The sequence below is a fragment of the Marmota flaviventris genome, chromosome X (assembly GCF_047511675.1).
Source record: "Marmota flaviventris isolate mMarFla1 chromosome X, mMarFla1.hap1, whole genome shotgun sequence".
In the NCBI taxonomy this organism is placed as follows: domain Eukaryota; kingdom Metazoa; phylum Chordata; class Mammalia; order Rodentia; family Sciuridae; genus Marmota; species Marmota flaviventris.
The window spans coordinates 133959396-133973576 of NC_092518.1; the positions used below are offsets into that span (position 1 = coordinate 133959396).

The 14181-nt window shown below is 56.0% G+C and overlaps 1 protein-coding gene across 2 annotated transcripts in view; it reads left to right on the forward strand.

Annotated features, from left to right (window-relative positions):
- The window catches only part of Flna (filamin A), a 25921-nt gene continuing 11740 nt past the window's right edge, over positions 1 to 14181 (forward strand). Inside the window, exons 1-22 of one of the 2 annotated variants that reach the window (XM_071606860.1) lie at positions 1 to 67; positions 2937 to 3425; positions 6437 to 6685; positions 6774 to 6871; positions 6963 to 7110; positions 8070 to 8188; positions 8284 to 8361; positions 8454 to 8616; positions 8700 to 8900; positions 9471 to 9608; positions 9692 to 9815; positions 9993 to 10129; positions 10231 to 10424; positions 10651 to 10764; positions 10855 to 10998; positions 11788 to 11911; positions 11995 to 12155; positions 12235 to 12325; positions 12420 to 12589; positions 12833 to 12950; positions 13051 to 13313; positions 13534 to 14131. In XM_071606860.1, coding sequence (XP_071462961.1) covers positions 3053 to 3425; positions 6437 to 6685; positions 6774 to 6871; positions 6963 to 7110; positions 8070 to 8188; positions 8284 to 8361; positions 8454 to 8616; positions 8700 to 8900; positions 9471 to 9608; positions 9692 to 9815; positions 9993 to 10129; positions 10231 to 10424; positions 10651 to 10764; positions 10855 to 10998; positions 11788 to 11911; positions 11995 to 12155; positions 12235 to 12325; positions 12420 to 12589; positions 12833 to 12950; positions 13051 to 13313; positions 13534 to 14131 — 3805 coding nt within the window. In that variant the 5' untranslated portion in view covers positions 1 to 67; positions 2937 to 3052. The remainder of the gene's footprint in view (positions 68 to 2936; positions 3426 to 6436; positions 6686 to 6773; positions 6872 to 6962; positions 7111 to 8069; positions 8189 to 8283; positions 8362 to 8453; positions 8617 to 8699; positions 8901 to 9470; positions 9609 to 9691; positions 9816 to 9992; positions 10130 to 10230; positions 10425 to 10650; positions 10765 to 10854; positions 10999 to 11787; positions 11912 to 11994; positions 12156 to 12234; positions 12326 to 12419; positions 12590 to 12832; positions 12951 to 13050; positions 13314 to 13533; positions 14132 to 14181) is intronic. The other variant, XM_071606861.1, reaches the window with a different exon arrangement.

Consider the following 14181-nt stretch of genomic DNA (forward strand, 5'->3'; position numbering starts at 1 on the left):
CGGGCACGGGCGCGAAGGCGAGCCGGGCGCCACCCTGCGGTTGTCAGCCGCTGGCAGGGGACAGCAGGTGAGTCCTCTGTGGAAGGCTTCACGTCGGATTGTCGCAGCGCTGCTCCTGGGCTGGGGTGGGTGGCGAAAGTGTGCGGAGAGGCTGGAAAATGCAGGCGCTCGCGCACGCCCAGATCCTGGGCAGGTGCAACTCGCATAGGTGAGCTCAGGTCCCACGCATCTGGGAAGGGTATCCAGAGTCTGCCTTCCAAAATTTACCCACGAACGTATGTCTGTGCCCATAGTCTGGGAGCCCAAGGACACAGGGCTTCTGTGAGAGAGGGAGGGTCTCTGAGCGTTTGGCAAGAGATGGGTGGAGGTGTGGGTGCCCATGAACCCATCATTACCTCCCTGACTGGAAAAAGGGTCCCCAGATCAGGACCTTGTGTGCAAGGGAGGTGAGTGGCTACCTGTAAAGACATTTCACAGTACACTGAAGGGGAACGGGGGCGATTCCCTTGCTGGTACAAGTCCACAAGGTACCAGCCTCTTTTGGCACAGGGGAGCTGATTCAGGGGCTGCTGAACTCCAAGGGGACTGTGGTGGGGTTTGGCCAGGCTCTTAGATTTCCTGTCTGGGCCCTGGGCCCTGTCCCAGGTTGGCTCTTGAGTGGGATATTCATCGCCAGTAAGAATGTAAGCAGCAACAACGCCAGATCCCCATGCCATCCAGGGCCAGGAAAAGTAGGTGAAACCCTCTGGCAGGCCCATTTGTGTGTGCTCCAGGCTGCACAGTCAAGGTGGGAACTTAGGAAATGGGTGCCCTCACCTGTCACATCTTGACTTGTCTTGCCAGCTGGGTCTTCTCACCTCACCAATCTGCTAGTTCCTTCCCTCCTGGCGCCCCCTGGCTACACAGGCCTAGAAAAGGCTTCTTGGGGATCCCAGCTGAAGAGCCCCTTGCACTGGGGATATAGTTCCTTGTGGGAGGGCCTGGCCTGGGGTCTGTGGGCCAGGGGTGGGGAAGTGGGCGGGGCATGTCTAACATCCAAGAATTTACTCCAAATAAGGGAAAATATGAAAGCTCTGAATTTTTGCTTCCTGGGGCTACCCAATCTGGGGGCTTTAGGATGGGGCGACATCTGGTGGTGGTCCTATGTCCTCCACACTCCATAGTTAACTATGACTCAGTTTTCTTATTCTCTGACGATTAAGGAATGAACCCCAGATGACCCAGATGGATGGTACTTAGTGGAGAATCAATTATTGATGTAATTCCATCTCTGGATATTTCCTTTCCACTGGGGTGGAATTTTTAGGGGTTTTCTGTCACCACCCCTCAGCCCTCAGCTCTTAGACACTCTGGTGCATTTTGTGCACTGTGTATGAAAGATGGGGGTCAAGAGAGGGGAGAGTGCAGGGGTGGGCCTCACTACTGAAAAATGCCATTTCGCCCCCTACCACCCACTAGTAGGAAAACCAGTGGAGTTACAGGCAGCCTCAAAGCTTGGAGGCAAGGGAGATACCCACTGAGATCAGTCTCTCCACAGGCATGCAGACACCCAAAGCCAAGGAGAGTCATCCATATTTGGGCATGACATGATGACTGACTCCTTCTCCCACTGGTCTTCAGAAGATAAATTAATTAATTATTACTAGAATTCAGCAGTATGGACAAGGATTTACCTTCTGGGGAAAAAAGAAGGAAACATTCTGGAGAGGGGAGGCACAGAGGACTGGGAGGGACAGAGTCCACCCTGGAGAAGAAGCCATAGGTAGGCTGACATCTCATGACTGAAGAGGGTTGCAGTGTCTTCTATACCTGTGCTTCTACTCTGTGTTTTTGCTGATCTCTGTACCATCTCTGGAATATGTACCAGAAAATTAACTTTCAATAAATAGTCTCATAGCACTCTGGGAAAACAGCCCAGGCTCCTAAGCAAGAATTGGCAACCCCTATTCACTCCCCTTGATTTCCTGGCCCTCTGTCCTCAAGCCCCCTCTACACCTCCCAGTGACCTGGTCACCCCTGGTAACACCGAATTCAGGGGCCATTAGACCAAGAGAGGCAACTGCCCCCAGGGCCCCAGGTGGACTTTATGGTGGTGTTAGGCGGGAACACGCTGTTGCACGCATCACATGGCACCCTCTGCCCGTGCCCATTGGCACGCCTGGGCCCCTTCGAAGGCTGCTGCTCCTAGAGTGCTGGTGGCCTCCTGGCCCAGTGCCCCATTTCCTCCCGGGTAGAGCGGTGGAGCGAGAGAGCAGGCAGGGAGGTGGTGGGAACCAGCCGGCTCAGGTGCGCAGGCGAAGGCCTAGCAGATTGAGAGGGCCCGCCAGGGGCCAGGGATCTGCGAGGGGACCGCGTAGGGTCGCGGCCCTGCTAGGCAGCGGCTTTCTTGGCCTTGCTCACACGAAGCGCTCAGGCGTGCCCGGCGCTCACGAAGGGCTCACTCTTAACGTTGGGCACTTTCCACTGCTGCTGAGCAGGGTGCGGCCGGGTGACCCTAAGCCCTGCAGCCCGGGGTGGGGGTGACAGAGAGTGGCGGGGTGCGGGGAAGGGGTGGAACCTAAGTGACTCAGGGACCCCATCCTCTCCACCCCAACCCCCATAGGGGCCTTGAGGAAGGAAAGTCCCTTGTAAGGGCGTGTCGGCTGGATCCTAGCGGTCATCCAAGCGCCAGATACTCATAATCCTTTTGTCCCTCCAGGGTGTGTTTCCTGAAGCGCTAGCGCAGAGGCAGCGGGGCCTGGGAGCCTCCTGGCCCCCTTCTGGGCCCTAAGAGCGGGGATTCGGGTCATTACGGCTGCAGTGGGGGGCTTCATGGGGGCATTCCGACGGGCGGGGCGGGCGCGGCTCCGAAGCTCCACCCAGAGTAACCGCCCCACGGAAGCCCCACCTCAGGCTCCGCCTTCTACCCGCATTTAAAGGGCTCGCTCTCTCCGCAGCACAACCTCTGTTCTCTGCCTCGCCTCTCACGCGCATAAGTGCCTGCAACTTTAATTAAAGGGCCGTCCCCTCGCAGAGGCTTCAGCACCGCCCCCCCAGCTCCTCGCGCCTCAAAATGAGTAGCTCCCACTCCCGATCCGGCCAGAGCGCATCGGGCGCGGCTCCGGGCGGCGGTGCCGATACGCGGGACGCCGAGATGCCAGCCACCGAGAAGGATTTAGCGGAGGACGCACCATGGAAGAAGATCCAACAGAACACATTCACTCGCTGGTGCAACGAACACCTCAAGTGCGTGAGCAAGCGCATCGCCAACCTGCAGACAGACCTGAGTGACGGACTGAGGCTCATCGCACTGCTTGAAGTACTCAGCCAGAAGAAGATGCACCGCAAGCACAACCAGCGACCCACCTTCCGCCAGATGCAGCTCGAAAACGTATCGGTGGCGCTCGAGTTCCTGGATCGAGAGAGCATCAAGCTAGTGTCCATCGGTGAGCTCGCGGGCTGCTCCCTGGCGCCGCGTGGGTGAGGGCGGGTGCTCTGAGCGTCCACCCATCCCCCCTGGGCTGACCCCTCCTAGTTTCCCTCGCGGCCGTCGCACAGTCCCTTGGGCCTCTGGGCCATCCCTTTAAGCGCGGGCCTCAAGAACAAAGGCGCGGGCTGGCCCGCTGAGCGTGCGAACCGCTACGCGCCCCCGCTGGCCCGCGCCCAGGTTGAGCTCACATCCTCCACAGGCCGCGCCCCCACTGCTGCTCCCGCGCTGGTACTGGGCCTGGGGGGGCGGTCACTGACCCGGCTCCTGTCCCTGAGGACATGCCCCATCCCCGAGGAGGGGGAGATCCAGGCTCACCCCCTACAGCAGTTTAGAAAGGGCCCTCTGGCTTTCAGGTGCCTCTGTGGTTCTAAAGTAGGAATTGGAGCTTGTTGGTCCTATTGTCTAGGGCTCTCCTGGCTTCTGTCCCTGAAAGACGGCCCCTCCTCATTGAAAGTGGTTTCAATCCCCCTGTTATATCTCCCCCAGGGAGCTTGGGGACCAGAGAGAAGCATGACTAGCAAGACTGCACCCAAAGTGAGTTGGGTGTGGTTTTAAGTGAAGAGACCTGGCTTGTAGTCACTAACTTTACTGTTCATCATTGGTAACACTTGCTTCTATGTCAGCCTTGGTTTTCTGCATCTAGAATACAGGAGTTGGTTAAAAGTTGTTCCAGTGTGCAGTAGGCTCACTACCAGCACAGTGTCCATGTCATTGGACTGGAGAGACTGGCATTGGCCAGGCCTACTGAAGCATCTCAGGTCTTTCTCATAATAGGAGTTGCTCAATGAGAGGCAACAGAACTGGTGACTTGGGGAAATGTAGAACAGGGAGAGTAGAAGGGAGATGAACCTTCTTTTCTTCAAAAATGAAAGAGGGCTTCCAGTTGTCTTTATGGCCCAAGAATGGTAATGCTGAGCCCAAGAAATTGAGGTACCACAACTTGGTTCTCCTGACCACTCAGGGGCAGGTCCCCAGAGCTGAACTTCTTTCTTTGGAATGCCATTCCACATTGGGAGGCCCACCCCCCAGTTCCAGCCTCAGTCTAGCCAAGCTGAGTCATTTCTGAGTCCTGGGGGGCGGGGGCAACCGGATGTGGGGAGGCAAGCCACACCCCAGCTCTTTGGGGGGGGTCTCCTCCCTCCTCCCTTCTCCCCTCCTTCTTGTGAGCTGGCTGGAGCAGGCCTAGTTCCCAGAGCTTTGCCATATAAGGCAAAAAAATGTTGGAAAGCAGCAGTGATTAGGGGAGGGAGGGGGCCGGCTGGCCCCGGGGCTGGGGAAAGGGGGTGGGATGGGGCGGGGCCATTTAACCGGGCAGTCTCCCAGCCCTGGGCCCTGGTCCTTCCCTCCCTCTGGGGAGGGGGAGGGGGTGGCATTGGCCCACTTGATGAGGACCATGGGAGGGTCTGGCCCTACCTGTGAGGGCTGGTGGGCCTGGCCTTGCCCTTCCTGTTGGAGGCCACTAAAGGCCTCCAGCCCCCTGAGGGCTCTTGTGCTGGACCCAGGAAGCCCCCACCCTACTGTGTGCCTTGCATCCTTGGTTTTCTCTGATCCCTCCTCCCACAATTTGGGGACAGTAAAAGATAACTCTGAGGGGTCGTACCAACCCATCTGGGAACAGCAGGGGTGGGGGCACTCTGCTTTGAGAAGCTCAGCTGGTGTTGCAGGTACTTTCATCCAGACTGACAAGCCACCTGCCATTGATGGCCCTTTTGATGGTGTTCATTCCCTTCTCACAGTACCCCCACAGTTGACTCACTAGATAAGTATTCTGTGATTATAAGGGAGGCCAGTAGGGTTTCCAAAGATGAGATCTCAGAAAGCCTGCTCCACCCAGAGCCACCCACCCTTGAGGAGGCTGAGACCCAGAGGTGGCCTTGGGTGGGGCCCAGAGCAGTTGCCATGGTGATGTTGGGGGTGTAGGGTGCCTACCCTAACCACTTCCCCTGTGGTGAGCATGGTGCCCGCTTGAGTCCTTGAGTTGAGTCCGTTAGGTGGCAAGTAGGGCGGGTGATGGGTGGCAGCTGAGCGGGTTCTGCTGAGGCAGCAGGACACAGGGACCCCACCCAAAGCCTCTACCACCCAAGCTCCTAAGCAGAGGCCTGTGCAGCAGAGCCAGGCTCACCCAGCCTCACCCTTCTCCTTCTCCAGCTGGATAAGGGGGACCTCTACAATGTTTCCTGCTCTGTCACCCCGGAAGATTTCTGTGGGCCCTAGTGAGTCAGGACCATGTGGCCCAACCCCTGGTTCCTTTGAGCCCTGACACCTCCCCCAAGGCAGTGCTCTAGCCTTCTGCCACCTCCTGACTTCTAGTGTGACTGAGGGGACAAGGATGTGGAGAGGGTGGGGCTCACACCCCATCACCCAAGGGTCCTTGCCCAATGCCTCTACTTCCCCTGCCTCACACCCACCACCCATCCACCCTGGAGTAGCAATTGTATTTCTCAACCATTCTTTGCCAACCTAGCCTTCCTCTTCCTCAGCCCCAGCCCAGTTTGAGGTCAGGGGCCCTGGTTTCTAGACCAGCTAGGGCTGGGCTACACCTCCCAGTTTCCAGAGATCCTTGGAGATAGGGACAGGTCTCCATCTTGGCAGCTACAAAGTGTTCATCTCCATCATCCTCCAGTTACCTTCTGAGAGGCTTTCCCTGGACCTGTCTGCAGGCTGGGACAGTCTTCTGCACTTCTTCTGGGCCCTGAGGTTTCTGGAAATGTCCTCCTATTTTCCTTGTGTGTTTATGGGTATCTTCCCTCTCCCCCAGAAGTCTTCACCTCTGATACCACAGAGAGCCTCTGGACAAAGTTTGCTTGATATCCCATCCCTAGCTGGGACAGGGCCTCTTCCCTGTGCCTCCATGTGCTATGAGACCCTGGCCCTACCACCAGGGAGTGACCTGACTCCTTGTCCGAGGGCACTTTCCCTCAAGGCCATGGGGAAGCTGCCCAGTACTGCCACTTCTCTACCCCATAGACAGCAAGGCCATTGTGGATGGAAACCTGAAGCTGATCTTGGGCCTCATCTGGACCCTGATTCTGCACTACTCTATCTCCATGCCTATGTGGGATGAGGAGGAGGATGAGGAAGCCAAAAAGCAGACACCCAAGCAGAGGCTCCTAGGCTGGATCCAGAACAAGCTGCCACAGCTGCCCATCACCAACTTCAGTAGGGACTGGCAGAGTGGCCGGGCCCTGGGTGCCCTTGTCGATAGCTGTGCTCCAGGTGAGGGGGATCGGGCTATCTGTGGGAGATCTGGAAGGTAGTTCTGTAGCTCCCCCCGACTCAAAGTACAATCTTCATTGTGTCACAGGCCTTTGTCCTGACTGGGACTCCTGGGATGCCAGTAAGCCTGTCAACAACGCACGAGAGGCCATGCAGCAAGCTGATGACTGGCTGGGCATCCCTCAGGTATGCTCCCTGCCTGGCCCTATTGGAGGCTATGGGGGACCTGTTTGCAGTGAGGAGTGCTCCAATGGCTCCTGTTTTTTGCTTGTGACAGGTGATCACTCCTGAGGAGATTGTGGACCCCAATGTGGATGAGCACTCTGTCATGACTTACCTGTCCCAGTTCCCTAAAGCCAAGCTGAAGCCAGGGGCTCCCCTGCGGCCAAAACTGAACCCAAAGAAAGCCCGAGCCTACGGGCCAGGTGAGAGATCCTGGCCAGGGGAGTGCCTAGGGTTGTTGTGGTGTACCAACATCCTCCCCATACATAGTATATTGTCAGAACCTGGAGGACCCAAGGAGTTTTGGGTGAAGTAACAGCTAGTACCACTCAAACAAGTCAGATGGGAGTGCTTGCTTTGGCAGCAGAGATAGTAAAATTGAGATGATATGGAGATCAACACAAGGATGACACGCACATTTCTGATGTGTTCCATTTTTTTTAAAAAAAAGTCTTATCTGGGTGAGGTGGCACACTCCTGTAATCACAGTGACTTGGAAGGCTGAGGCAGGAGGATCACAAGTTCAAAGCCAGCCTCAGCAACTTAGGGAAGCCATAAGCAACTCAGTGAGACCTTGTCTTTAAATAAAAAACAAAAAGGCTGGAGATGTGACTCAATGGTTAAGCACCCCTGGGTTCAATCCCAAGTACAAAAAAAAAATCTGATGGGAATGGATCAGGATTGGTTAGAACAAGTCAACTGACAAGAGAGTGCTAGGAAGTTCCTCAAGTCACACAAGGCTGTGGGGAAACCTCCCCAGGGAGAGAGGACCCAGTGGGCCCCTTCTCTATGATTGGGAGATGAACCACAGCCCAGGGAAAGAGTTGGGCAATCACACTGGTGCAGCAAACCTGAGCGTTCCAGAAAACAGGCATGGGCCTGCCTCTGCAGCAAGAGCATGGCTGGGTCCTGAGGCCAGACTCATTGTGCTGGGTTTATGCTGAACAAACTTGCCCAGTTTGGAACGTGCCTGACTCGGAGGCTGGCAGGGAGGGGCACTGAGCCTGCAGAGGGATCAGGGCTCTAACACTGTGTTCCTGATACTCCTGAAGGGCTAGGGGCTCAGCTTGCCTGCCTTAGCATTGGATAGGGGACAGGGGGTAAAGACATAAGGCTGTGGCTCTTGTAGCTTGCCTGTGACTTGCTCACCTTTCTCTGACAGGCATTGAGCCCACAGGCAACATGGTCAAGAAGCGGGCAGAGTTCACTGTGGAGACCCGGAGTGCTGGCCAGGGAGAGGTGTTGGTGTATGTGGAAGACCCTGCTGGACACCAGGAAGAAGTAGGGTTATACTAGTAGGGGAGGGCCCTGCTGTGCTCCCTTCTGGAGGGGCTGCTCTTAACAAAGGCTCATGGGGGGACTCCTTCCTACTACAGGCAAAGGTGACTGCCAATAATGACAAGAACCGTACCTTCTCTGTGTGGTATATCCCCAAAGTGACAGGGACTCATAAGGTGAGCTTTCAGCTGGCAGGGAGAGTGGTGGCCATGGGCAGTGACTAGAGGTTCCTGTCCCTGCCCTCATGGCTCACTCCTCCTGGGAATAGGTGACTGTGCTCTTTGCTGGCCAGCATATTGCCAAGAGCCCCTTTGAGGTGTATGTGGACAAGTCACAAGGTGATGCCAGCAAAGTGACTGCCCAGGGCCCTGGCCTGGAGCCCAGTGGCAACATCGCCAACAAGACCACCTACTTTGAGATCTTTACGGCAGGTGAGGGAAGGCTATTGAAGCCCAGGCAGCCTGAGAGGAGAGCTGTGCTGGAGCCTGGGACCTAAGCCTATGCCTTGTGACAGGAGCTGGCACGGGTGAGGTGGAGGTTGTGATCCAGGACCCTGCAGGACAGAAAGGCACAGTGGAGCCTCAGCTGGAAGCCCGGGGTGATAGCACGTACCGCTGCAGCTACCAACCGACCATGGAGGGCGTCCACACAGTGCACATCACCTTCGCCGGAGTACCCATCCCTCGCAGCCCCTACACTGTCACTGTTGGTCAAGGTAGGCCCAGCCCTGGCCACCCCCTGCCCCCACTGTGGTGTTGCTGCCTGGGCCTCGTGTGGGAGGGGGAGCCCTTTGGTGCAGTCCCTCTCCAGCCCCTGCCTGGGCACCCCTAGTCTCTGAGCTTCCACTATCTGGGCACATGCTGTCTTTCCTCCCTTGCTGGGGCCCTCCTTCCTCCTCCTCTTCTTCTTGCCCTTCTCCGTCTCTCCTCTCCATGCTTTTACCTTCGGAAGAGCTCGCTCCAGCTGTCTAGAAACCTGCTGCTCTCTGCTCTGCCCACAGGGTCAACGGTACTTAGATCCATCTTCCTCTTGGAGGGGAGGGTTGGGTGGATGTCTGTGGGCTGGGGTCAGCAGGTGGGAGGAAGCCTGTCATGTCTTGGTTTGGTACACAGGTCCTGGGGTCACAACCCCTTCCAGTTCTTACTTGCATGTGCCTCACTAGCCTGTTGGGCCAAGCTTTTAGGGACCCTCCAATCCCAATAGCCTGGTCCTGTGGGAGGCTGGGGCGGGTAAGGGGACACCCAGCTCTAGCTCCCAGCAGCTCAGCCAGTTCCTCTACCCACAGCCTGTAATCCAGCTGCCTGTCGGGCTGTTGGCCGAGGCCTCCAGCCTAAGGGTGTGCGGGTGAAGGAGACAGCTGACTTCAAGGTATACACGAAGGGTGCTGGCAGCGGGGAGCTGAAGGTCACTGTGAAGGGCCCCAGTAAGTTGGTTGAGGTTGGGATGGGTGGCAGTAGCCTTCAGGGTCACTGCTAGGCAGTCCTGAGGCCCTCCTTATCTTGGCAGAGGGAGAGGAACGTGTGAAGCAGAAGGACCTAGGGGATGGCGTTTATGGCTTTGAGTATTACCCCACAGCCCCTGGCACCTACACTGTCACCATCACATGGGGTGGCCAGAACATTGGGCGCAGGTGAGGCTCCCAGGCACTCTTCCCCACCAACCAGCATTTTCTAAGTCTTCTGTCTCACTGTCTGACAATGGGGGACCAAACTGGTCTTCTTGCCTAGCCCACGTTGCTGGACATGGGATGGCTCTTCTGTAGGATGGTGCCTCTCAGTGCTCCCCTAAGTGGCTCTCCCATTTGCAGTCCCTTCGAGGTGAAGGTGGGCACTGAATGTGGCAATCAGAAGGTGCGGGCCTGGGGTCCTGGGCTAGAGGGCGGTGTCGTTGGCAAGTCAGCAGACTTCGTGGTAGAGGCAATTGGGGACGACGTGGGCACCCTGGGTAAGTTGGAGGCTTCAGTGTGGGCCCCTGTGGGTGGAGGATGGCAAGGGCAGCCCACCCTGAGTCTCCAGGACATCAATGGGACTGATGGTTGTTGTCAGGTTTCTCCGTGGAAGGTCCATCACAGGCCAAGATTGAATGTGATGACAAAGGTGATGGCTCCTGTGATGTGCGCTACTGGCCCCAAGAGGCTGGCGAGTATGCTGTGCACGTGCTGTGTAACAGCGAGGACATCCGCCTCAGTCCCTTCATGGCTGACATCCGTGATGCACCCCAGGACTTTCACCCAGACAGGGTAAAGGGCGTGCAGCACTGGCCTGAGTCTCTCCTGCCTTTGCTTAGGAAGCCCACTGCGGGTGGGCACATCCCTGTTTTGTCAACCAGGCTGGGGTCCTGAGCCCAGGTCCTAAACTGGTATATCCAGCACCATGCTCCTGGCACTCTATCCCCAGCTGCCATGCCTGGCTTGTGGTTTGGTGGCCTTGACTTGGTTCCCTGAAACTTGGGTGTTCTCTTACCAGGTGAAGGCACGTGGGCCTGGCTTGGAGAAGACTGGTGTAGCTGTCAACAAACCAGCAGAGTTCACAGTCGATGCTAAACATGGCGGGAAGGCCCCTCTCCGGGTCCAAGTCCAGGTGCGATGCCCTTTGCGTTTGGGGCAGGGTAGGCAGGCACCTAAGCCTGAGCACTGACCAGCAGGCTGCCTGCTTTTACCAACCTTGCAGGATAATGAGGGCTGTCCTGTAGAGGCATCAGTCAAAGACAACGGCAATGGAACTTACAGCTGCTCTTATGTGCCAAGGAAGCCAGTGAAGCACACAGCCATGGTGTCCTGGGGAGGTGTCAGCATCCCCAACAGCCCCTTCCGGGTGAGCTCATTTAAAATGGACAGCTCAGTACTAGTACATTCACTGAGTTGTGCAATCATTACCACAATCTAAGTTTAGGATGATTTTCATCATGCCCAATGAAACTCACCCTCCCACCTCTCCTCTCCCCCAGGTTCTGGCAACCACTAACCTGCTCTCCCACTGTATGAATTTGCTGCTTCTGGGCCTTTTATATAAATGGAATCATATACTATGTGACTTTTTGTGTTTGGCTTCTGCACTGCATATCCTGTTAAGTTTCATCCACATTGAGCATGTGTCAGTGCTTCATTCCTTTTTTTTTTTAAATATTTTTTTAGTTATACCTGGGCACAATATCTTTATTTGGTTTATTTATTTTTATGTGGTGCTGAGTATTGAACCCAGTGCCTCACACATGCGAGGCAAGCACTCTACCACTGAGTCACAACCCCAGCCCATGCCTCATTCCTTTTTATGATCAAATATTTCATGGTATGGATGGACCACATTGTGACTGTCTATTTATGTGATGGACCTTTGGGATGTGTTTACTTTGGGGCTATTGTATATAGCACTGCTAGGAACATTCACGTAAAATGAGTTTGGAGGATCTAGGTTTTTGTTTTTCTTGGGTAGCTATGTAAGGAGTAGAGCTGTGGTGTCATATGATCTCTGTTTAATCTTTTGAAGAACTGTCAGACTTTCCCCAAGGCGGCTGCACCATTTTGCTTATCTTACACCAGTAGCTGAGGGAGCCTCTGCCTCCCCAGGCTGGTCATGTCCTGCACTTGTCCCTGTACTCTACAGGTGAATGTGGGAGCTGGAAGCCATCCAAACAAGGTCAAGGTGTATGGCCCAGGTGTGGCCAAGACAGGGCTCAAGGCACATGAGCCCACCTATTTCACTGTGGACTGCACAGAGGCTGGCCAGGGTAAGGCCTGGCCCTGGGCGGGAAGACTGGTGGGTGGAATATCCCCGCAAAATCCCAGCTTCTGCTGATTCCCACCACGACAGGCGATGTCAGCATTGGCATCAAGTGTGCTCCTGGTGTGGTGGGCCCTGCTGAGGCCGACATCGACTTCGACATCATCCGCAATGACAATGATACTTTCACGGTCAAGTACACACCCCGTGGAGCTGGCAGTTATACCATCATGGTCCTTTTTGCTGACCAGGTTGGTCTACTGCTTCTGGCCCCTAGACTGCTGGTTGTTGAGGTATTGCTCTTCTCAACCCTTCCCCTACCACCTACAGGCAACACCCACCAGCCCCATCCGGGTTAAGGTGGAGCCCTCCCATGATGCCAGCAAGGTGAAGGCAGAGGGCCCTGGCCTCAATCGCACTGGTAAAGATGAATACTCTGGGAAGTTAGGAGACATCAAGGGTGTGGGGGTGCTCAGAGCAAGGTGCCCCTGTATATGGTTGTTTTATCTCCTTAGGCATTGAGCTTGGCAAGCCCACACATTTCACCGTCAACGCCAAAGCTGCTGGCAAAGGCAAGCTGGACGTCCAGTTCTCAGGTCTGGCTAAAGGGGATGTGGTGCGAGATCTGGACATCATTGATCACCATGACAACACCTACACAGTCAAGTACACTCCTGTGCAGCAGGTAGCCATCTTGACCCCCTGTAGCCACACCCCTCCACTACAGTCATCTAGTCTGTGGGCTTCCTTGTAAGGGGTGGGCTAGGTGGGCTGCTCCAAGGGGCTTCCCATCAAGTCTGATTTCTCACCTGGGAAGGGAGCTGGGGAGTAAAGCCAGTGTCTGAAGCCCACTTCCCAAGCAGGGCACTTGCAGGCAAGGAGACCAGGGTATTGACTGATGATTGTTGCCCTTCTGTACCCCTCTCAGGGCCCAGTAGGTGTCAATGTCACTTATGGAGGGGATCCCATCCCCAAGAGTCCTTTCTCAGTTGGGGTGTCTCCAAGCCTGGACCTCAGCAAGATCAAGGTGTCTGGCCTAGGAGAGAGTGAGTAGTTGAGTACTTTCTGTAGTCACTGAAGAGCACCCAGGGCCTACCTAAGCTAGGTGCCATGGTTCTCTTTTTCTCTCCTTTCTTATCTCAACAGAAGTGGATGTTGGCAAAGATCAGGAGTTCACAGTCAAGTCAAAGGGTGCAGGTGGTCAAGGCAAAGTGGCCTCCAAGATCGTGGGCCCCTCAGGTGCAGTGGTGCCCTGCAAGGTGGAGCCAGGCCTGGGGGCCGACAATAGTGTGGTGCGCTTTGTGCCCCGTGAGGAGGGGCCCTATGAGGTAGAGGTGACCTATGATGGTGTGCCTGTGCCTGGCAGCCCTTTTCCTCTGGAAGCCATGGCCCCCACCAAACCTAGCAAGGTAATTGGGATTGGGAGGCTCTAAGGGTGGAGCCCACTGTGCTTTCTGAGGGTCCCAGGGGGCCACTCCATCTTCTCCAGTCTTGCCCTTATAATGGAGAATGGTGGCATAGCTATAGGCAACCTGCTCGTGTTCTTGTTTGGTAGGGGAGGAAAACCAGGGCAAAAGGAAGTTTGCTGGTGGTGGTGCAGTCTCAGCTTCCAACCTGCTCTTCCCTTAGGTGAAGGCTTTTGGGCCAGGGCTGCAAGGAGGCAGTGCAGGCTCCCCTGCCCGCTTCACCATCGACACCAAGGGGGCCGGGACAGGTGGCCTGGGCCTAACAGTGGAAGGCCCCTGCGAGGCGCAGCTTGAGTGCCTGGACAATGGGGATGGCACATGTTCTGTATCCTACGTGCCCACCGAGCCTGGGGACTACAACATCAACATCCTTTTTGCCGACACCCACATCCCTGGCTCCCCATTCAAGGCCCACGTGGTTCCCTGTTTTGATGCATCCAAGGTCAAGTGCTCAGGCCCTGGGCTGGAGCGGGCCACTGCTGGAGAGGTGGGCCAGTTCCAAGTGGACTGCTCAAGTGCAGGCAGTGCAGAGTTGACCATTGAGATCTGCTCTGAGGCAGGGCTGCCAGCTGAAGTGTACATCCAGGACCACGGTGATGGCACACACACCATCACCTACATACCTCTCTGCCCTGGGGCCTACACTGTCACCATTAAGTACGGTGGCCAGCCCGTGCCCAACTTCCCCAGCAAGCTTCAGGTGGAGCCTGCTGTAGACACCTCAGGCGTCCAATGCTATGGGCCTGGGATTGAGGGCCAAGGTAAGGAGGCCTGCTCTAGGGTACTTGGGGGAGTTTGGGGGGGCCAGGGT